A 23,596-nucleotide genomic window follows, 5' to 3' on the forward strand; every position below is an offset into this window, starting at 1 on the left:
TTCACAAAGTGCATAAATCATTAATTGATGATACACTACAAAATGTCATCAATCATCAGTAAATGCTGTCCCTGCTTTATAATTTGTTTTTCCCTGTTTTACGGTCGTCACTTGTTAACACTAGTTAACACAGCCACAAAATCATAATTATTGCTCACTTTATGCTTAACCCTAACCTCACATTTTTTTGTTGCCGATTCAGACTTTGTGGCTGGGGAATCTTACTTTGTGGCTGTGTTATTTAGAGTAAACCCTGTCGTACTATAACCAATCAGCATACATTTCCTCTTACAGCTGGACAAATCATCGCCGTCCACGGGGTTCGGATTGGGGGCGGAGACCATTTACTATGATTGACATGTAGCACAAGCAATCCAATTCTTAAAATTCCCGGAAAACGTCAACATTTTCACTTCAGCAACCAATAAACAATTGGAGAAGGTGTGGCTACTAATCCAAAGTGCATGCCCCAAAGTCACACGTGATCCTACTGTAGTTCAAGGTGTCACATCGAAGCAGGAGGTACGTAATGACGAACAAATGTCACTTCTTTCAAATATAGCTACTTCGCTTAATTATTCTTTCAGTCTACATTTACCCAGCTTGTTCAGTTGCATGCAATGCTGTCCAGTATATTTTAACTGTATTTATCATAATGAAAAAGCTCGAGAAACGATGCGTGGTCTGGCTAACGTTAGTAGCTGACAGAGGCCAGCTATTTAGTAGGCTAATTTAGCTAACGTTAGTAAAATAAAGATAGCTACTGTTATCCAACAAATGAACGTTGTCATGTTCTGTCAGTAGCATACAGTTGCTCGTGTGTCCCTTTTGCCACGTTAGTTAGCTAATACATTTTGAAAGTGTTTTTTAAGTCCGCTAACGTTAGCTACTGTAGGCAAGGATACATTGTGGCATCCATCTAATGTCAGCAATTAAGTGGTTAAGTAAAAACCCGCCTCGCGCTAAAGTAAGAAAATTGACAAGTATTGCCTTGGTGTGCGTGCACATGTCAGAACCATTGTGTAACAAAAATCACGTAGGTATATTATCAGAAAGAAATGTAGTCGAGATGCAGTAGTCTGTGTCATGATGAGAAACTAATGTATTCATTTGCCACGGCTATTTAAATCTCGAGCGCAAGTAAATGAATGAATGGATTAAAGAAGCATTGTGCCCTAACGTTAATTACCTACCGGTATGTCCTTTTTAGTTTGGTCCTTATCTCTTTGGCTGTGTTAGTGGGTGACAAGACCTACGCACTTCAAATTGGGATTTATCAAGTGAGGAGCTAGCTACAGGTAGTTATTGTATCTGAAAAGATTTCCCTTTAAGACGTACATGAACCTGCTTGTAGGAATGGCCACATGGAAACGGGTATTGCTGGTAGGGATGAAACGCGTAGAAGTCTGACCAGTTTTTCAAACCCACTTCCTCTGATGCATTCAACACCCTCTTGGAAATGTAGCTTTAAAAGTTTGCACATCTGAATAAAGGACCTGGCCTGTGTCATCTTATTGAATGGTTGACTCATTTTTTAGCTAGCTATCTGAGAAATGTAAATAGCTTGAATGGAAAATATTTATTTGAAAGGGAAGTTGGACGTTTTATTGTTTACCCATGGTTAAATAATAACTTCTAATTTCTGATGGGTAATATTTATGGTCACACGAGAAGCTGTTACATTTTGTGTACATTGACAAGATGATTGCACCTTTAACCCACTCTCTTGTTGACCTAGTCTAGAAACTAATGTTGAATGGTACAATAGACTTGCATGCTTTGAAAATATATTTGCTTTTATTTAGTCTTACGTATTTTCCATTCTCTCTTTGAGACAGTCAAGGCACATGAGGGTCGTTGGGTCCTTATCCTATCTGCTTAAACCCACCGCACACCCACACTTAAATCCCTACAGTATGACTTAGACTGGGCTTCGTATCATAGAGTAGTCTATCCATTATCAGAGGCTGCATGTTGCTTATCCATGAGGGGATACACTGTGAAAGTGCTGTGCAACATCTTGCGCAAGATGTCTGTCCATGTGGCGTAGCCTAGCTAGAAACAATTAACCATATGACCACAGCAGTAGTAGATGGCACTGTTTTTCCCCAAATACAGAGTGAACTAAATGGAATTAATTCAGAAGACTGGCTGGCTGATAATAGTCTTTGATGTGTTGATTGAGCACTGATTGATTATACTGTCCCCTCCCCCTCCTTGTATCTGCTCTGTCCCTGACTTGAATACATGTGACCACTGAGGCATGATGTGAATGGGGGAGTGGTGTCCACTTGGCAGCACACCAAGGCCATCCAGGTCCCCCCTCCAGTGTGGTGGTTTGTTTTGTTTGGCCCCATGACTTCTTCAGCCTGTGGTGAGAAAGTGAAATTTGCCACTCCTCTCACGTTTATCCCTCCATCCGTCCCTCCCACACACCGCCCCTGGCCCACAAGGCACCTCGGCTTGTTCCTAGCCCCCCAGGCGGCAGCCACCCTTCCAGCTCCTATGTCCCACAAAACAGAGAGTGGAATCTGGGCCTAGCTAGTCAACTCCTTTGCCTCACCCATCCCAATAAGACCTGTATCTCACCCCTCACACTCACACTCAGTAAGTTGATTGTCAAGTTACATGCATGGTGCTTTTTGGTGGTGAGCTCCCCTCTAGTTATCCCCTCTTTGTTGGCAGCCAGACTTGTTGCAGGGAAAACACCCTAGTCACAGTGTACAAACAGATGCATGGTAGAATCCTTTATTGAAGAACACACTAGCACTGTCACCGGGCTTGGAGCTGTTCTATGAAAAGTTGTGGAGTTTTAGATTTATTTCTCCTCCGGCACTGGCATGGCAAACCCATGTGGTCACTGAAGTTTGTCTCATGTATGTGTATTGTCAATGTGCTCAAGATATATTGGCCTAGATATAGCCTACCAATATATATTAATGCATAGCCTTTTTGGGAAGGTTGTGTTTGCAGCTCCTCCTCAGGACACTCCCTAGGGGACCTGGCTCCAGAGTTGACATATCCCTTGGTGGTAGTGCCCTGGTTACCATTCCTGACAGATAGGAGTTGGGGGGGGTATATCTCCACCCCTACCTTATAGGCTACTCCAGTGACCACAGTCCCTTAGGAAGACCCTGTGATCTGTAGAACAAGCTCAATGTAGGCTAATGGATCAAGGTTTCCGGTAGGAAAATGTGGTGCCGGACACTTGGACTGGCAGTTGGAGACATTAATTGGAGACATTTGAGAAATGTACCGGACCCATATGCATTGGTTGCGTAACCTGATTAGAGCGTACACCACAATTCACAGAATGGCAGAAATCACATTTAGATTATGGTTATGTCTTAACAGAACATGCAACTCAAGGATGCAACGTTGTGTGTCCTTACTGAATTCCTATGCAAACTTTTACCATTTTACAACTGCCACATTTACTGTTCCTTAGCCAACAAGTTGAGTAACAAATAGCAAAATCACTAGCCTATGTCAGTCTAATATCCCCCATAAAAGTTGACCTATTCTATTGGTCAGCTTGTCCGTTCTGCACGAGAAAGAAATGGCCTTTTCCAGATCAGAATGTTTAGCAGATCAGAACGTTTAGCTTAGAAATTTAGTGAACTATTTCTTCACATAAGGACAGCAATGCGCACAAGGAAGTAGGCTATGCGTGAATTTTTGTTTCATAACGCAATTAGCGGGAAAAACACTTGTCAAAGCGCACCACACAGAGATTAAAATATTTGAGAGGGGTTATCTAAAGATGCAGCAACTAGCATGGGTTGCTAATATGACTAGGATTGTGCCTTTGGCTACTGGACAATCAAAGAAAATTGATTTGAGAACCAATAGAACATGACAGAAATAGACTACTGGTTTCAATGGCATATGGAAGTCTTTGTAAAATAATTGCCTCCATGTTTGGCTTTTACTTTGAAGCATGGAAAGACATGCCTTATTTTTAATTTGACCTTTATTTAACTAGGCAAGAACAAATTCTTATTTTCAATGACGGCCTAGGAACAGTGAGTTAACTGCCTTGTTCAGGGGCAGAATGACAGATTTTTACCTTGTCAGCTTGGGGATTCGATCTTGCAACCTTTCGGTTACTAGTCCAACGCTCTAACCACTAGGCTACCTGCCACCTTATAATATGAAGTATAACATTCAGGTTTCAAACAAATGTTTTTTTTTTTTAACCAAAATGCGTTCTGCCTCCAGCTCATTGCAAAGGTGTGTGTGACATGCGGAAGCCTGCCTACTGTTGCACTTGACTGGCGAATGGGAAGCATGCTTCAATTACCAGTTGAGAAATAAAAATAGTGGCCCCTTACACTTCAGTGTTGTGATGCAAAATGTATAGCGCATAGAATTACAAAGGTATTGTCAGACATTATTCATTCTAATCAGACAGTTTTATTTTTTATTTTCTTATGTGGTCGATACATTAGGCAGGTACTGGAAAAAAAATAGAACACTAATGTACATCTGGGAAGCCAGGCCTGCTATTCATAGCTGACTTTGAAAAGGCTTTTGATCAAGTACGACTGGAGTTTATATATAAATTTCTGCAACATTTTCAATTTTGGAGTATCTCTTATCAAATGGGTTAAAATCATGTAACCCTAGGTGTAAATAATGGCTACTTCTCAAATTTTAAACTGTCAATAGGAGTAAAACAAGGTTGTCCACTATCGGCATATCTATTTATTATGGCCATCAAAATGTTGGCTGTTAAAATCAGATTCAACAATAATATTAAGGGATTAGAAATCCAGGGCTCAAAAACAAAGGTGTCATTGTACGCTGATGATTAATGCTTTCTTTTAAATCCACAACTTGGATCCCTCCACAGCCTCATAGAGGATCTAGATAATTTTTAAAACCTCTCTGGATTAAAAACCAAATGATAAGTGTACTACTGTATTACGTATTGGATCACAAAAAATACTACTTTTATATTTACTCTGTAGTTTACCTATAAAATGGTCTGATGTGGATATACTTGGTATACATATCCCGAGGGGGAGGAAAAATAACAAAATGAAAAATAAAAAACATTCCCCTGATTAACTCTTTAGTCGTATCCCAGTTTACCTATTTGCTTATGGTCTTGCCTACACCTAGCGAACAGTTATATTTATAGCCTGACAACATTTAAAAGGGCCTATTTATATAATGAATATGAATTCGGAGGGCAGAAATGATTCAATATTAAAGCATTAGACCTCTCACTAAAGGCTTCACTTACACTTAAATTCAAACTCTTTCTCTAGAGAATTAGGGTGAGATGTTCTTACTATGTTCGAGAATAGCCTTTTTCCCTTTATTCAGATTACAATATCTCACTTTCAGTTATTTGAAAAGGAAATAATCTCCCAAATATATATATTTTTTAAACAAGCCATAGAAAGTTGGCTGCAATTTCAATTTAATCCACCAGAAAAGACATAACAAATAATACAACAAATATTGTTGTTAAACTCAAATATTTAAACTCCTTTGATTAAATTTTTATTTTATTTTTAACAAACGTTTTAATAAAGGTATCTTCATAAGTGATATCAAAATAGGACTGATGGAGTTATGTCACACGTACATTACTGCAAAAATGGAAGTAGAAGGGGGAAAAGTAAGTAACTTGTCTGTCTGCCCTGCATTAAAGACCATAATTGGTTAAAGAAAATTGTGATAAATATAAGTATACCAGTTTCATTTAATCACCAAAAAATGCATGGCTGTGCCATATAGATTGCAAAATAGTTGGGAAGAGATGTTTGATCTACTGATTCCATGGGACATGGTTTATGAACTGATATGCAAAACGACACCGGATTCAAAACTTTGAATTTTTCACAATTTCTATTTTCAAATTATTATCCAAAATTCTTGCAACTAATAGAATGTTATTTATATGGGGGATACAACCTTCCCAGCTCTGCAGATTTTGCAGTGAAGAGATGGAATCATTAGATCCTTTGTTTTGGTACTTTCCATATGTAGCTTGTTTTTGGTCACAGGTCCAGGAATGGCTGAAGAATTGCAATATTTACCTGGAGCTAACTCTGCAGATAGCACTACCTGGTGATTTGAAAAGTCATAGTCAATCGATCAATAATATAATACTTTTAGCAAAAAAATATTTTCAATTTACAATCTGTAGAAACAATGAGAATAGAAAGGTTCAGTACTTTTGTGAAGCATCACAGCACAGTTGAAAAATATATGGCAAGTAGAAATCCAAAATGGATGGTGTTAAGAGATAGATGGGAGGGGTTGAATGGAGCTGAAGGTTTGGACTAATAATAACAAGATAACTAATGTAAAACATACTGTGTCCGTAGAACCTAATATAGGTTCAGAACTTTTGTGAAAGAGCACAGTTTTGAAAGATATGGCAAATAAAAATCAAACAGGATGGACATCAGAAATTGATGGGAGAGGTTGAGGGTAAAGGAAGGACAGGAGTAAAAATGGACAAAATATAATTATTGTAAAATAGACTGTATCCATAAAATGTAGATAGTATGTATAAGCTGGAAGTAGAGGCCTACGTGTTGTTGTTCACTAGTTTACTCCAGTTAGGGGAAGAGTGGTAGGGTTAGAAAGTAATAAAGGAAAATATATATACTTAAAAATATAAAGAAATTAAGGTGTGTATGTATTTTATTTGCAAAAAAAGATGGGGGAATGGAAGTGATGCAGATAATTACATTGATGGAAGCTACAATCGATCTATAGTTATATAGTTGCTCTTTTTAATAGTGGCCATCAGAACTGTTTTTAACATGCGATTGGGTTTTAGAATTGTTGTGCAATGGTGGGGCTTAATACGTGTGCAACTGCATGCTAGCATGTAGACACTGGTATTCTCATGACAAAAAGACAGTTGGTAACTTTGGTTCGTTTGTTAATAGACTTTGAGGCCCTCTAAATTATGAATTGATTTTAAATTAATTAGTCATAAAATATGGCCTATTTATCAGTTGTCTGTACTGCATATGGTAAGGTGGACCTAATAGTACTCTCACACCCCCCTCACGCTGTACCCAGCCCCACTTATTTGGCTAATGGTATCAGAACATGCTGAGGGGTTGAGAATAGGATGGAATTATAACAGACTTCGATCTTATTGGCATTATCTGATTGGAGAAGACAAAGACCCAATCTCAAATCGATACTTGCCCCCTAGGTGTTTCGGAATATTTAAGTGGATTTTATAGGCTTAAGAAATATTGTAATTGTTCCACCTTGCCTTCTCATTAGGGGAGGGTTTACAAGTAGGCCGTCATTGTAAGTAAGAATTTGTTCTTGCCTAGTTAAATAAAATAAAAAATGATAGTTAGGCGGAAGATTTGCCATATTGCTTAAACACCTACCCATTCTTCTTAATTAGAATTGGGGTAGTGTCGAAGGAGCCAACGTCTGTGTGCACACAGCCTGTCCTAAATTGTTTGTATGGTGTTGAGTAAATTGCCTGTGAATAATATGAAAGGTAAATATGTGTCTGTGTTAACTCCGTGTGTGTGTGTTACATGGGGCGCTAGTGTAATCTCATTGGACCAAATCTCATTAGGGGAAGGGGCTCAGGCTGCATATGCCTCAGGCTCGTCGCTATGGCAATGGGTGCCGGTGAGGCACTGGGTAACGCCATGGCGACCATATGCCTGGCAACAGTCGGAGGGGGTGTGCGTTCTATAGGCATGAAAAGGATAAAACATTTTTGAAAATTAGGAGGGAGCCCAGTTGTAGAACTAATGCTCAATCTTGTTCCAGGAGCTTTTAATCATAGTGCTTTTAAGACCAGCGTTGTGGTTTTGATTCCTGCATGTACCACCTCTACCAGTAGGCTTGTTCTAATAGGATAAGAAGCTGTAATTTACCCTAATGGCCACCTGCTCGGAAATTATCCCTTTTCTCCAGCTCAAATTATATGCTAGGTTGCATTGTCAGTCACCCCCATATTTTTGTTTCTGTTAGATCGTGTCTCTCTTGTAGCCCAGTGACGCCCACCCATCTCTCTCTCTCCCCAGAAGCAGCCGCTTTCTCTTTTTCATATCTTATTCTCCCTCTCCTGTGTCCCTCATCTCATTTAACCCCTTGTTTATGCTTTATTAAATGGCCACCTTCTCTACTCACTGCTGTCATTTGCCTTCTTCCATCTCATTCCTTTCTTCACCTCATGTCCTACCCATAGCCTCTATTTTTATTTCTCTTAACCACCGTTTGAAATCAGCCTCTACTCTTAGACGTTTTTGATCTGAAAGGAATGGATGGGTGTAACTAAGTAATAATACTGTGGCTCCGCTGCTCCTCCCTAGCCCTTGGGGGAAGGTGGCTAGGAATCTGTATGCCATATGCAACAACTGAAATGGATAAGGAGGGGATTCAATAGGAATCTAAATGAATGTAGATGCAGACCATAACAGATTCTCTCTTGTTAATTAGTAATTAAGCCATTAGTGTGCTTGCGTCAGCGAGACCACTACTGTTATCTGCCATACTTCTTATTAAAACACTTTTGAACAGCTGCCGAGCGAACACATTTTCTTCAAGAAATTGGCCTAGTGTATTAATTGCTCTCTCTTCTCTCCCCTAGACTATGGAGCTGAAGGTGAGGTATGTTCTGCTGCTGGCCGTGGGCCTGTTGTCAACACTGCTACTGACCACGGTGACCGCCCACCAGGAGGAGGAGGAGGACGAGCCTATCATGGAGATGGGGGGTGACATGGATGTGGAAGACGAGATGGAGGAGCTTGACCATGGGGAGGAGCTTCTGGATGGGGAGGTGGAGGCAGACATGCCCCCGGGACCACCACCAGTCCCTAAAGTAAGTCTATCCTAGGCCAGTGTGTGTAAGGTTATGGTTTCAGTGGTTGAAATCTCAGTTTTGGTAGAAGCGTGGCTCTTCTCTTCCCTTCTAGCATGCCCAGATTGTGACAGCCAAGGAGAAAAGGTTAGGCCTACGTGGCTGCTCACTGTTATACACAGATTCAAGCCAACCTACCCATATTCAGTCGTCAAATGTCTTTTGTGAAAGGGCTGTAGAGTGAGTGGGAGGTTTGAGCTCATTTCAAGGAATGAATGTGATACGCACAATGCCACAAATGATAGAGGCTAAGCCTTTGCTGGGACTGCTTAGTGTCCTTCCTTTCTCCACTAGCTCTGAAATGTAGAGATATGACCTATAGTTCAGAAGGGATGAGAAGTTGGTGAATTAGCCCTGACGACTCACACAATTCTTCCTGATGCTCTGTCGTTCGCAACATACTTTTGTCTGAGACTGCCATCATTGAAGTCGTCTGTGGTGACGAGGGGCATGGGGGGTGTTGTACGGTTTGAGGAATTTTCAAACCACCGCTTTACCCTCGTGTGTTCTGGCCCAATCCAGTTTTCCGGATCAATCAGACCTTCCCGAATGTGTTCGCATCTGTAAATGTTCGGGAAAGTACTCCGATCCAGACTCACTGTGGAAAAGAAACGAACATCCGTGGGCATAGCATTTGGCCAGAGCAAGGAGTCTGGGTAGCTAGGCAAGTGGTGAATAGCTCACTAGCCTGACATCCGTAAAAAACAGAGGTGATGCGTTGATTAGCAATGCGACATGATGGTTTGCTCTCTGGCTGACCTATGTACTCCTATTGCTCTTGCATAGGACACAACACACACAACTACAAGTGGCCTGGTTGGCACACTAAACACCTTATGTGGAACCAGGCAGTGGAAGAGCTGACCCAGTGATCCACTGACCCCTCTCTGCTCCTCTCTAGGTGACCTACAAAGCTCCCGAGCCCACGGGGGAACACTTTTTCGCCGAGTCCTTTGACATGGGGACCCTTGACAGGTGAGCACTCTGGTTTCCCCAGAGTTAAAAAAAAAATTCTACTTCGAAATTAAAGCAGGCACAGTTTTATAATTTATTATACTAATGAAGTCTATATCAGAGAAGATACGATATTCAAACATGCTGCCCTAAAACCAAATAGCCTAGGTAGTATAAACTGTGTCTTGTCTCTTCTTTTCATGTGCCACAATGTGCTGGGTAAGTGCTCACCATAGGACCAGCTGCTATTTAAACTTTTTGAAAGGATAAACACGAACCCAGCGCCTAGGCTATTCCCCCGGCAGCTTCCCCTATGGTGTCCAGGTGCTACCATGTTTACTTGACTCTCAAGTCATCTCGCTTCTCCTGTTTGTTTCAGCTGGGTCCTGTCAAAGGCCAAGAAGGAGGACATTGATGAGGATATCGCCAAGTATGACGGTAGGCACCAAGACAATTCCTCTCTGTCACATTAGAACATAAAGCATTCTTCCGGGTAGTATTCATTAGGGCACAACTTAGCAAAACAATTTGCAACTATAATTAATGTAAGGTAGTCCGTTTCTTCCGTTTAGTGCCCAATGAATATGACCCTAGGTTCGGCTCCATTCAGACATTTATCTCGTGAGTACTCTCCTTTACTTGCCTGTTCGACCTCCGTCTTGCAGGTAAATGGGAGGTGGAGGACATGAAGGACGGCAAGCTGCCCGGCGACAAGGGCCTGGTCCTCAAGTCCCGTGCCAAACATCACGCCATCTCAGCCCAGCTCCTCAGGCCCTTCATCTTCGACACCAAGCCCCTCATCGTCCAGTATGAGGTCAACTTCCAGCAAGGGATCGACTGCGGCGGCGCCTACGTCAAACTGCTCTCCCAGACACCCGACCTTAACCTGGTAAGAACATGCACACCGTGGCATTTAAGATGGAAACATCAAGTACTACTGCAGACTTCCTTTGTACATGCTCCCAAAGGTGTTTGTTTTTAATAGATCATGTTTAGACCCGAGCTGTGTCTTCATCAGTACAAACATATATTTTTTACCCAATACATCTGCACGTAGACTGCCTCCTTGAGGTTAATGTAGTTCTTTTGCCCTTCAGGATGAGTTTGTTGACAAGACTCCCTACACCATCATGTTTGGACCAGACAAGTGCGGCGAGGACTACAAGCTGCACTTCATCTTCCGCCACAAGAACCCCAAGACTGGCGAGTACGAGGAGAAGCACGCCAAGAAGCCTGACTCAGACCTGCGCACCTACTACACCGACAAGAAGACCCACCTTTACACTCTGGGTAAGACATTTCAACATGTTCTACTCACGAGGCCTATATACTCTTTGATGGTCCACTAGTCTACACTGACTAGTGTAAGACATTTTCACATGTTCTATGAATCAGGTATGCTAATGACATTTCCAGGTGTATTCCTCTAAACATCTCTACCTACCTCTCTCTCCTCTCTCTCTCTCTCCTGCCTCCTAGTGGTGAACCCAGACAACAGCTTTGAGGTGCTGGTGGACCAGGCGGTGGTGAACAGTGGTAACCTGCTGACAGACATGACCCCCCCCATCAACCCGGCTGCCGAGATCGAGGACCCCGACGACCACAAGCCAGAGGACTGGGATGAGAGACCCAAGATCCAGGACCCTGACGCAGTCAAACCCGAGGACTGGTAAGTGTGCATATTTAAGTGTAGGTGAAAAAGTGGCTATTTCGTCAGGTTTTCTTACGTGTTGAAGTTACATAGCGTGTGCATGTGCATTTCAAATGTAGCTGTGGAAAGTGTGTGTGTGTCAGCATTTTTTTTTTCTTCTCTGATGCCAGGTGTGCTTATGTGTTTTAGTGTGTGTACCCTCTAACTCTCTCCCCTGTCCCATAGGGATGAGGATGCACCGAAACAGATCCCAGATGAGGACGCAGTGAAGCCAGACGGCTGGCTGGATGATGAGTCCGAGTATACCAGCGACCCCGACGCAGTCAAGCCCGAGGACTGGTAACTACGATACCTTTACTCTCTCGTTCCGCTCATCCTTCCCCACATAGCGTCCACCATGGTACTCCATCTCTTCTCTCGCTCTACCCTCGTATGTCACTCTATTCTTTGCCCCCCCTCCCTTCCATCTCTCTCCTTCTCTCTGCCCTTCGTCTACCACTCTATTACCTCCCCTCTGTCTTTTCTGTCCCGTCGTGGTGTACCCTCATCTGGTTTAGCCCACTCAGTTCTTGGAAGCTAATTGCTAGTGTTTGCGGCAAGCTCCTCCTCTTTTCTGTGGAGAGAGCGGGCTTCCTGGTGAGAGGAGCTAATATCACACGGCGCACTTTGCCTCAGGGACAGCCAGGCCTGTTTTTTTGGGCTCTGTACAGCTCCCCCTCTGCTCTCACTGTCTTTGATGTCTCACTTCTGTGGAGGAAATTATATTAGAGCCCCCAGATAAGAGGAATGGGACACAGTGGATAAAGGGGATTTATAGAAAGGGAGGAAAAGGAGATGCTGTTTTTTTTTCACTTATGGCTTCTCTTTCTCTCAATTTGATTTTTTTTTTTCTTTTTTGTGGTCTTTTGCTTTCTCACACCTACAGTAACTTGTAACCGTATATCATCATGTTGTACACTGTATGGCTTTGTCTGTATTGTGATCTGTGATGTTTTTCTCCAGGGATGAGGATATGGATGGTGAGTGGGAGGCCCCTCAGGTCCCTAACGCCCTCTGTGAAACCGCCCCCGGCTGTGGCGCCTGGCAACGGCCTATGATTGACAACCCCAGCTACAAGGGCAAGTGGAAGGCCCCCATGATCGACAATCCCAACTACCAGGTAACCCTTCACACCTCCCAGCGTGTACCATATACCAAAGCATCAGTCACTTTAGGAAAATGTTTTATCCCAGTGCAGTCTGTAGCCTAAATAACATACACACAATCGTTGCACTTGCTCTTTCCAATTCGGTATTTGTATTGATGAGAGCCTACTATTTGCTCTTTTTCTTATTTTGCATTGGTGACGTTGTGTTGTCTTTCCCAAAAAAATCTCATACCTTTTTTTTTTACTACTGAGTTCTCGTTGCAGAGAAATCCAAATGTATGTACTTACAAATGGCTCCCCAAAAGAATAGTTTATGTATGCAACTCTCACGGTACTGTACACTCAACCCTCAATGTACCTCCCAGGGTGTGTGGAAGCCCAGGAAGATCGCCAACCCAGCCTTCTTCGAGGACCTCCATCCCTTCAGAATGACCCCCTTCAACGCCGTGGGCCTGGAGCTGTGGTCCATGTCCAGCGACATCTTCTTTGATAACTTCTTCATCACCAACGAGAGGCACACGGCCGATCACTGGGCCAATGATGGTTGGGGCCTGAAGAAGGCTGCCGAGGGAGCCGCTGAGGTGGGTGCAATAGTGCACACGCACACAGAGAGACGGGCACACAGACTCCTCACGACTAGTTGATAAAATTCTCATAAATACTTCACATAAAATATACAGACATTTGATAAGGAACGAATATGCAGTGCAATCATCTGACATTTCAAGCAGGTCCATAAGATCTCTCTTCGCTCCATATCACACTTCTATCCTAACCATAGAACGTTCAGCTTCTTATTTGCATAGAATTCCTCTTGCATCTAAGATATTCCCTTTGGACAGTTTGTTTTGAAGCACCTAGAACTAAGGGACCTATTCTTGTATCCAGAGACTTCTCCAAAACCTCTTCAGGGAGCAATGTGGATATTTGTAGCGTTGCTGTTTTTACATGATGCAAGCCTCTAGTCTCTGGGGTAAGCAATCAAGTCAGATTGACTAGTGGTGACAAATATAAATGCAACAACCAACAATTTCAACGTTTTTATTGAGTTGCAGTTAATATAAGGAAATCAGTCAATTAAAATAGTCATTATGCCCTTATTTAGGGATTTCACATGGCTGGGCAGGGGCGCAGCCATGGGTAGGCCTCGGAGGGCATAGGCCCACCCTCTTGGGAGCCAAGCCCAGCCTCTGGGGAGTCAGGCCCAGCCTATCAGAATTTAGTTTTTCCCCACAAAAGGGCTTTATTACAGACAGAAATACTCCTCAGTTTTGTCAGCTGTCCAGGTGGCTGGTCTCAGACAATTCCGCCATTAAAGAAGCTGGATGTGGAGTTCCTGGGCTGGCGTGGTTACACGGAGGCAGCGGTTGTGAGGCCGGTTGGAAGTACTGCCAAATTCTCTAAAATGACGTTGGAGGCGGCTTATGGTAGAAACATGTACATTCAATTCTCTGGCAACAGCTCTGGTGGACATTCCTGCAGTCAGTATTCCAACTGCATGCTCCCTCAACTTGAGACATCTGTGGTATTGTGTTGTGTGCCAAAACTGCACATTTTAGACTGGTCTTTTGTCCCCAGTACAAGGTGCACCTGTGTAATGATCATGCTGTTTAATCAGCTTCTTGATATGCCACACCTTTCAGGTGGATGGATTATCTTGTGAAATGCTCACTAACTGTGATGTACACAAATATTCAAAAATGTATTGAACATTTTATAAATTCGCCCAAGTTGATCATAAGACATGAAACGAAGGCATCAGTGATTCATATTTCCTGTGACTTTCTGAAGGGGCAATGAGAATTTCACCAAGCTGTGTATGTGCGGTGCGCACGTTTAACACTTTGTGTAGCCGTTAGCGATGCTAATGAAAATCCTTCTGGTAGATGGAAAGGCTTTCCCACAACCTTTTCAATTAAATGTTAACTACAATGTAGCCTATGCTTACCTTACATAATGATATGATTATTTGCATCAATTCAGTGGGTATTGGTGTTAACCATCACATCTGCATTACAAAACAACAACAAAAATGCTATACAAAAGCCTCTTGCTAAGTGCACATTTAAAGGGTATCAACATTTCAAAACATTTTCCCAGACTTCAAAAGTGGTCTCCTGATGTGGTGTAAGCATTGTTGTGGACTTAGAACATCCATTTGAGTTGTTTTTCTATTTGGGGAAAAAAATGTTATTTAAAAATAAAAATGTAAAGCGAAAACTTGGAAAAGCAAAACGGAGAAAAACTAATTTAGGAAAATATACACGGAATCAGGTAGAAAATAGAACATATTTTATCGGGCCCTACATGACATTTGAAATTCAATAAAACAACCATCTTTAGAATATAGCTTTTATAACGGTGTGTTGAACTACATCTGCGCTAGCCTACTGCTGCGCCTTTTTATTTAACTAAGAAAGTCAGTTAAGAACAAATTATTATTTACAATGGCGGCCTACCCCGGCCAAACCTTAACACGGACGACGCTGGTCCAATTGTGCGCTGCACTATGGCACTCCCAATCATGGCCGGTTGTGATACAGCCCAGGATCGAAAAAGGGTCTGTTTGTGAAATGTAGTGCCTTAGAAATGTAGTGCCTTAGACCGCTGCGCCACTCGGGAGCCTTTAGGCTACCCTGAATTTGGTATGCTATTTTCCCTACTTCGAATAGCAAGTAGGGAAAATGGAATGATCTGACACAGATCAATGCAAAACACTCAACAGAAAAACTTATTGTAACGGGATCAGTTCTGTCATGGTAAAAATTGGATCTTCTCTTTTGCTGTTGCTGTTGGCCAAACCACCGGAGAAAAGCAGTGTGTCTGTTGTTTATGTGCGTTTGTGTCATTCTGATTAGTCGAGTGTCAATAGCAATTTATATTTATTGTTTTTTAACTATCAGGGTATCGGAATAAAGGTCATTATTTTAATAGTAAAATAATTACAAAATGCCCTGCTGATCGCTCCGTTCCATTTAATCTTATTCATTATAGTCTAAAAGGCAAAAAAACGGATCCTAGATCAGCACTCCTATGGTGAGAAGGATCGCCCTACCCCCAATCCTTACTGTAACCATTAGTAAGGTAACAATTAGGTGGGGATGAGAAAATGTCACTGTGTTAGTGGTGACTTCTCTGCCTGTGTCTTCTCATGGGGACTCCAGACCAGACACACTCCCCACACCCTTCAGAGGAATGCTGCTGGCAAGCCTGGCTCTGTGTAACATATGGAAAACCCTTCCCTGCCCCGCCCCTAAGTGGAAACAGACATAATGTGGAACTCCAGGGGGAGATGGGCTGAACAGTAAGAGTGAAACAGTCAATGTCACTGTGCTCCAGCTGCTCCTCTGTATAATGAGTTGGCTTGAGTTGAAAAGCTTCTTGAGCTGGTCTAGCATGACTCGCTGGTGGTGGGGCGCATACTTAAACCGCTAGAGTACACTGTTCCATAAAACCGAAGTTACAGCTGAAACTGTGGCACTATTGCGAAGCCGTGGCCCTGCTTCACACACAAACGCACACAAACATACACATATGTCTTCTACTGAGGTCACCCTCTAAGTGGTGGTCTCACTCGTTTTGAGCTGTCATAAGTGTGTGTGTGTGTGTGGAGCAGTAGAGTTGTGGTGAGTCCAGGGGGATGATGGTGGCTTGTACCCAGGAATTAACCGACTAGCCGTTCATTTGGCCGCCTCATCAAAATTCTTTCAGCCACGGACCAATGCTGCCTTTTTTTCCTAAAGGTGAATTCCTGGGATGCTTGGCATGTTGGGCTTAATGGCCCTCTCTCTCTACACAGCTAGGCCGCCCACTCCCTCACTCTCGCTTTCTCTCAATTTTGAGCACTCTTGCTAATTTTCTGCTCCCCCTTTCTCCCTTGTTCGCTAATTTTTCTGTTCTCTCTGTTGCTGTCTAGTTTCCTCTCGCTCTCTTTTTCTCGCTCACTCTCTTCCTGGTGGACACGCTCTCTTACTCTCGCTTGACTGCATTTTCTCTTCTCTCCCTCTTTCTCTTTTTCTTGCTGTTCTCTTACTCTCACACGTTCTCTTCGTCAGAGCATCACACACACACACACAGCCGTACTTGCTATAGTGCCTGCAGAAAGTATTCACACCCCTTGACTTTTTAAGCCTGAAATTAAAATGGATTTAAATGGACTTTTCTTTCTTCACTGGCCAACACACAATACCCCATAATGTTATAGTGGAAATATGTTTTTTTCTAAACGTTTACAAATTCATTCAAATGTCTTGTGTCACGTATTCAACCCATTTATGGCAAGCCTAACTAAGTTCAGGAGTGAAAATGTGCCTAACGCACATAATAAGTTGCATGGATTCACTCTGTGTGCAATAATAGTTTTGAACATGTTTTGTGAATGACTACTACATATCTGTATCCGTCACATAATTATATGAATCTCAGTGCTAGAGGTGTCACTACAGACGCCCTGGTTCAAATCCAGGCTGTATCACAACCGGCTGTGATTGGGAGTCCCATAGGGCGGCGCACAATTGGCCCAGCGTCATCGGGGTTTGGCCGGTGTAGGCCGTCGTTGTGAATAAGAATTTGTTCTTAACTGCCTGGTTAAATAAATAAAATATGTAAGGTCCTTTAGTCAAGCAGTGAATTTCAAACACAGATTGAAACTCAAAGACCAAGGATGTTTTCCAATGCCTCACAAAGAAGGGCACCTATTGGTAATAACATTTTTTTTAAATATATTTTTTTTAAATGCAGACATTGAATATCACTTTGAGCATGGTGTAGTTATTAATTACACTTTGGTTGGTGTATCAATACACCCAGTCACTACAAAGATACAGGCTTCCTTCCTCAGTCGGTTGACGGAGAGGAAGGAAACGACTCAGGGATTTCACAATGAGGCCAATGGTGACTTGAAAACAGTTACATAGTTAAATAGTTGTGACAGGAGAAAATTGAGGATGGATCAACATTGTAGTTACTCCACAATATTAGCCTAATTGGCAGTGACAAGAAGGAATCCTGTACAAAATACAAATATTCAAACATTCATCGTGTTTGGAACAAGGCACTAAAGTAATACTGCAAACAATGTGACAAAGCAATTAACTTTATGTCCTGAATACAGTGTTATGTTTAGGGCAACTCCGAATAAAACACATTACTGACTACCAACTCTCCATATTTTCGAGCTTAGTGGTGGCTGCATCATGTTATGGATATGCTTGTAACAGTTAATGACTGGGGAGTTTTTCCAGGATAATAAAGAAATAGCACAGGTAAGCACAGGCAAAATCCTGGAGGAAAACCTGGTCTGCTTTCCACCAGACACTGGGATACTAATTCACCATTCAGCAGGACAATAACCTTAAACACAAGGCCAAATCTACACTGGAGTTGCTTACCAAGAAGACAGCAAATGTTCCTGAGTGGCAGAGTTACAGTTTTGACTTAAATCTGCTTGAAAATCTATGGCAAGACCTGAAAATGTCTGTGTAGCAATGATCAACATCCAATTTGACAGAGATTGAAGGATTTTGAAAATACTAATGGGCAAATGTTGCACAATCCAGGTGTGGAAAGCTCTTAGACACTTACCCAGAAGCACTCAGCTGTAGTCGATGTCAAAGCTGCTTCTACAAGGTATGGACTCAGGGGTGTGACTACTTATGTAAATTTGATATTTCATTATGAATCAATTAGCAAAAATGTCTGAACATGGTTTCACATTGTCATTATGGGGCATTGTGTGTAGATGGGTAAAAACAACAACATTTAATCCATGTTGAATTCAGGCTGTAACACGTCAAATAAGTTAAGGGGTATGAATATTTTTTGAAGGCACTGTACATACCACTCAGTGAACCATGGAGCGCGCTGAGAATTCCATTGGTTTCACAGCCTCATTGTTTGCTCTACGGATAATTTGGTTTTACACCGGTAGCACTGCCGGGGCAGTTGGCTGCCACTGTTAATATGCAAATGCTCGTCTCAGATCTGCAATTGCAGTATGCATGGAATTGGGACACACAAACTCGTGTGCATTGTCACTGCTACGAACAGTCTGAGTAGGCAAGACTTTAGTTAGTTAAACCATTAAGTTAAATAGTTAAGTACTAAGGGGCTTGTTTTGTGCTAGTTTCTTTGTTTAATGAAGTGTGTTGGTGCACAAGTGTGTTGTGTTACTGGTACAGAGTAGTTTGTGGGGACTTCTGAGATGCACTGTGAAACGGGAATTCCCCCAGCCCTTATAAGGACTTTCAGGAAGTGCGAGAGATGTGGGAAGAAACCCTCATGCACTGTTTTTTCATAACACAATACACCATTTGGGGTCCATGTGAAAGATACAGGAGTGATGTTTTTCTTTTTTGGCATATGTGTTCTGACCATTTCTCAGGGACCCATAAAACGTTGGTATAACAGCGATGTTACAAATAAATATTTTCAATGGCACCCAATAGTGAAATCCGCAACCTGCTTTTGTGATGCAGTTGATGGTGGTTGGTTGTGGTCGATGGTTCCCAGATCTTGACAGTTGCGTGACCGTGTTCTCCCCTCTCCTCTAGCCCGGTCTGGTGAACCAGATGATGACCGCAGCAGACGAGCGTCCCTGGTTGTGGGTGGTCTACGTGCTTACCGTGGCCGTGCCTCTAGTCCTGATCATCGTCTTCTGCTGCACTGGAAAGGTGAGGGAACACACTGTGACCACAGACCATCAAAGGTTGCATCTCAATAGTGCCCCCCCCCACACACACATACATACATTTGCCTATGGATGTCATCATATATTATGTTTTTGATCTGTGTTAATGTGTATCTTTTCGCTCTCCAAACAGAAGACTGCTGCAGCTGCAGCCGACTACAAGAAGACAGACGAACCCCAGCCAGACGTGAAGGAGGAGGAAGTGGTGGAGAAGGCTGAAGCAGACCAAGTCAAGGAGGAGAAGAGCCAGCCAGGTAAGAACTGTCACCATTCCCACCCCCCCTCTCTTGATGTAGGATCACAAATCTGTTGACAGTGGGTGTGTCATTGACATTTATTTTCCAATGCGTGCTGTCTTGCATCACTCAATGCAAGAGTAACAAGTTAGCCCGTCTCAGTAAATGCTAACTTTGTGTTTGTTGGTTTCCATAGCTGCAGCAGAGAAGAATAGTGATGCAGAAGACAGTCCTGCAGAGGAAGTAAATGAGGAGGAAGAGGAGGAGGAGGAGGAAGAAGAGTTCACTGAAGAGGTACGGGGACAGTAAGGCATGACTTGGTGAGCACGATGTGGTTCGTTGTCACTATGAAATCAAAGCTTGCACTGTAACTGCACTTTGACAACTGCTGATGTAAAAAAAAGGGCTGTGTTGATGTACTTTATTGTTCAGAATAGAGACAATTATGGCTTGTGTGTAACCCAAAGCCCCCTCTCCTTTCCGCTCTCTCCAGAAACAAGAAGATGACCTCAGAAGGTCCCCCAGAAACAGGAAATTGAGAAAGGACTGATGTGGCTTTCACAACCCTGGATCTCTGATTTAAAACCAACAGCCCTGACCCAGGGTCACTCCCTAACCCCACCCACCCTTCCAGTCTCCCCCATCTTTCCCCCCTGGGCCCTCCCTTTCCTCCCCCTCCCGGGGCGATGAAGTGAACCCAACTAGACAACCATCTCTCTTGTCAGGATCAACAGAAAACAATCATGACTGCCTCACAATATGGATGACGATGATTCCAGTATGGTGGGGATGAAGACTGATGCGTTGTTAGTGTAGAAAGGGTTTTTATTTAACAGTGAAGAAAGAAATTATTTTCCAATACCATTCTGTAACACTAACCTAGGAACCCCTTCTGTCTTATCACTCAAACCTCCACCACCCTTTGCTCCCGCTAGTCAGCCCCCCATCCATCCATCCCGCAGATCTAGACAGTATTTATCAACCGACTTTTCTGGGCAACACTACAGCTTGTAGGTTTTAGCCATTCTGCCTCTCGATGTCTTCTTGCTTGGTCCAGTTTAACAGTCCCATGCGTTTTGTATGTGTCATAGGGGTAGATGGACGTAGCATAAACGTTTCTGTTGAGGGTCGACAAAGGAAAAAAACATGGCATTTGGATGTCTTATTGTCTGGTTATAACACTGCAGTTGTGTTTTTGGGGGGTTTCAAGAGACTAATTTTCCCATGATGCATGGGTCTCACGTTTCATTCCATGTGGCTTTCACCATGTGTTTTTAAAGTGTTTTGGTTGTTGGAAGACCCCTCTGAAGTTGTTCTTACTACGGTGAAGCTGGGAGTGGTTGGGGGGATCCATTGCACATGCTCAGTTCCCCGCATAACTGGGGGGCAGGTAAAGTTTGAAGCAGAGGGAGGGAGAGCCAAGTAAGTGGGTTTCAGTAGGTTAGAATACGTTGCCTTAGACAGTCCTAGAGAGCAAGGTTTTCTGAAATTGTTTTTTTCTGTGAATATACTGTGACCTTTTTTAATACTATGTACATGACTTATTTTATTTTTGATTCCATTAATGTTTTAGTTTTTTCTCTGGTCCTGACAGATAATGTAAGGATGTAGTGTACATGTACAGTAACGTGTGCAGGAGAAAAGAAAAGCTGGTTCTTGGAAAGATGACTGTTGGTTGCCGGCAGGCTTCTAGGGGAGATGTCAAGGTTGTCAGACTGGTGGCCAGCTCGTGCAGCCTCCTCCCTCATTGGTGGGATGAATCAGTCTCCCGACCTAGCTACTGGTAGATGAATATGCACATCCTATGACTGCATTTCCTGAGTCAAAAGCAGCAGCAGCAGCAGCAGAATTGAACACATCTTTCAGAATGTAACTTTTTTTGAGTCTCATGACAGTCTGACTCTTTTACAAGAGTCGTAAAGAGTACTCTCAGGTTGTCAAACAAGCTTCCCACCTCACTTCTTTCTCATTGCATGATTCATTGATATCTTAAACTTACCCCATGCAACATGAAAAAGGTGCTAAAGAGAAAACATTGAGACTGCTCAATAGCCGGTACCTATCTGTGGACTACAGTCTTTAAGTTCCTTATTTCTTACTTACGTTTTGGTGAACCTGCCGACTCTGTTTTTAGAACTTCCTAAAAAAGCAGGGAAAGCCAAAAACCGTTAGAGGTTTTCCCAATGTAAAAATAGTTGTCACTGTTCAAGGTAACAGATGCACACGTAAACATACACACACATACCAGGTAATTAGTTGTTGCTGTCTGTTTGCATGGATCCCATTTAAAGTTTTGTGCTCTCAGATTTCTTGGTGGTGTCAGTCAGTCGTGTTTGGAATGCCACAATTCTTCTGTGTGCCATGGTGTCTCTGAGCGACCAAGGTGAATGGGGATTGGTTCTCCCGACAAACTAAGCTGCATGTGATTGGATGATGAGTGTAGTAGGTTGATTCATCTATATCTACTACATTACATGTTGGAGGGTGGGTGGGGGCGAAGATGTAGAACTTGCTATGATGTTACTTACAAAACAGAAATAAAAAGATATTTGACTAAGAGATTGGAGCTGGGCAATGTTTTTCCTGTATTGGTCTCGTGGTTTTGTGGGGGGGGAGGAGAGATTGTCATCCCCCTGAAATTGAGATGGCATGTACAGCTTCCGCCTCAAGAGGAAATGGAGGTCTTTCTCTAGAATTTCTCATTTTATTTTTTCTTATTGTGGAAGATGACCTGTGTCATAGGGTATGTGAGGTAGTTAGTTCCCACTGCACTGTGACCTAACTAGCCATTTCTTTCTCTTATTTTGTTTGTACTTTTGTTTTAAGAAAATTAAATGGTCAGAAAATTATCCTATTTGAAAATGTTAAGGAGATGTGTTTCGTCTTCACTCTTTCTGGCTTCAAAAAATATTTTACTTTTAGGCAACAAGGTTTTAATTGTGCTTTTCCCCTTTTGGTTCTGCCTAGATACGACTCCTAGACTGAACAGTGCACTGTACTGTGTACCTTACGTACCTCTGACAGCTTTCCTGTGTGTAAACTCAGTCTGATGGGTCACCGAAACGACTAGGTTTAACCTAACTTAATCCTGTACACTAGAGATTGAAGAATTTATACATTTTGGTTCAGATTTAATCTCCCATGGGTAATGAATGTTGATTAGTGGAGGCTTTAAAAAAAAATACTGATCACGAATAGCCATTGTGTGAATAGGGACTGCTCCTCTTACCCATGTGTATTGCAAATGCAGTCATCTATGAACAGGGATGCCATTTGTTTTGATGAATAAAAAGGCCTAATAGAAACGGACTGGGGGCCCGAGTCTCATTGCTACTTGGTACTGTATCTATCAATTGACGTTCCACAGAGCGGATATTATGTCCAAAGCCCGGGCAGATCAATGTCTGTCTGCTGCTGATTTGAGAATAATATTTTTGCTCACAGCTCACCACATTTCCAATTTGTTGTACTTTAAATTTGCACGCATGTGATTCATGTAATGAATGGAGGGAACAAGAGACAAATTCAGAAACAAGCTACAACAAAAATAATTGTTCATTCTTGCACTATGCGATCAATTATCCGTGATTGGTTGAATCTAAAATAATTCTTTATGCTGCCTGCAGCATGATCCATTTAGCCTGCGTGCATATATAACAAACTGTTGGTTGGCGCTAATGGCTGTATGTACAGCGCATTCCGAAAGTAATCAGACCCCTTCACTTTTTCCACATTTTAGAATAAGGCTGTATCAATCAGCTACACACACTACTCAGTAAAGACAAAGCAAAAATGGGTTTTTAGAATATTTTGGCTTAGTTATAAAAAATTTATCACATTTACGAAGGTACTATGCTTTGAAGCACATTTGCCAGCGATTACAGCCTAGTCTTCTAAGGTATGACGCTACAAGCTTGGCACATCTGTATTTGGGGAGTTTCTCACATTCTTCTCTGCAGATCCTCAAGCTCTATCAGGTTGGATGGGAAGCGTCGCTGCACAGCTATATTCAGGTCTCTCCAGAGATGTTTGAGCAGTTTCAAGTCCAGTC

The 23,596-nt window shown here is 42.5% G+C and overlaps 1 protein-coding gene across 2 annotated transcripts; it reads left to right on the top strand.

Moving 5' to 3' along the window:
* Positions 1 to 432: 432 nt before the first annotated feature.
* Positions 433 to 22,854, top strand: canx (calnexin). 2 transcript variants are annotated; one of them, XM_024429480.1, is made up of 14 exons: positions 433 to 522; positions 8,600 to 8,830; positions 9,771 to 9,844; positions 10,203 to 10,261; positions 10,489 to 10,712; positions 10,921 to 11,113; positions 11,303 to 11,492; positions 11,700 to 11,813; positions 12,477 to 12,633; positions 12,987 to 13,202; positions 19,173 to 19,292; positions 19,443 to 19,563; positions 19,742 to 19,865; positions 20,039 to 22,854. In XM_024429480.1, the coding sequence occupies exons 2-13, from the start codon at positions 8,603 to 8,605 to the stop codon at positions 19,852 to 19,854; spliced, it is 1,809 nt and encodes a 602-aa protein (XP_024285248.1). In that variant the 5' UTR covers positions 433 to 522; positions 8,600 to 8,602; the 3' UTR covers positions 19,855 to 19,865; positions 20,039 to 22,854. The 2 variants fall into 2 exon arrangements, with proteins under 2 accessions (XP_024285248.1, XP_024285246.1); XM_024429478.1 differs by having other exon boundaries at positions 19,742 to 19,839.
* Positions 22,855 to 23,596: the final 742 nt, after the last annotated feature.

Source organism: Oncorhynchus tshawytscha, linkage group LG08 (genome assembly GCF_018296145.1).
Source record: "Oncorhynchus tshawytscha isolate Ot180627B linkage group LG08, Otsh_v2.0, whole genome shotgun sequence".
NCBI classification, from domain to species: Eukaryota; Metazoa; Chordata; class Actinopteri; order Salmoniformes; family Salmonidae; genus Oncorhynchus; species Oncorhynchus tshawytscha.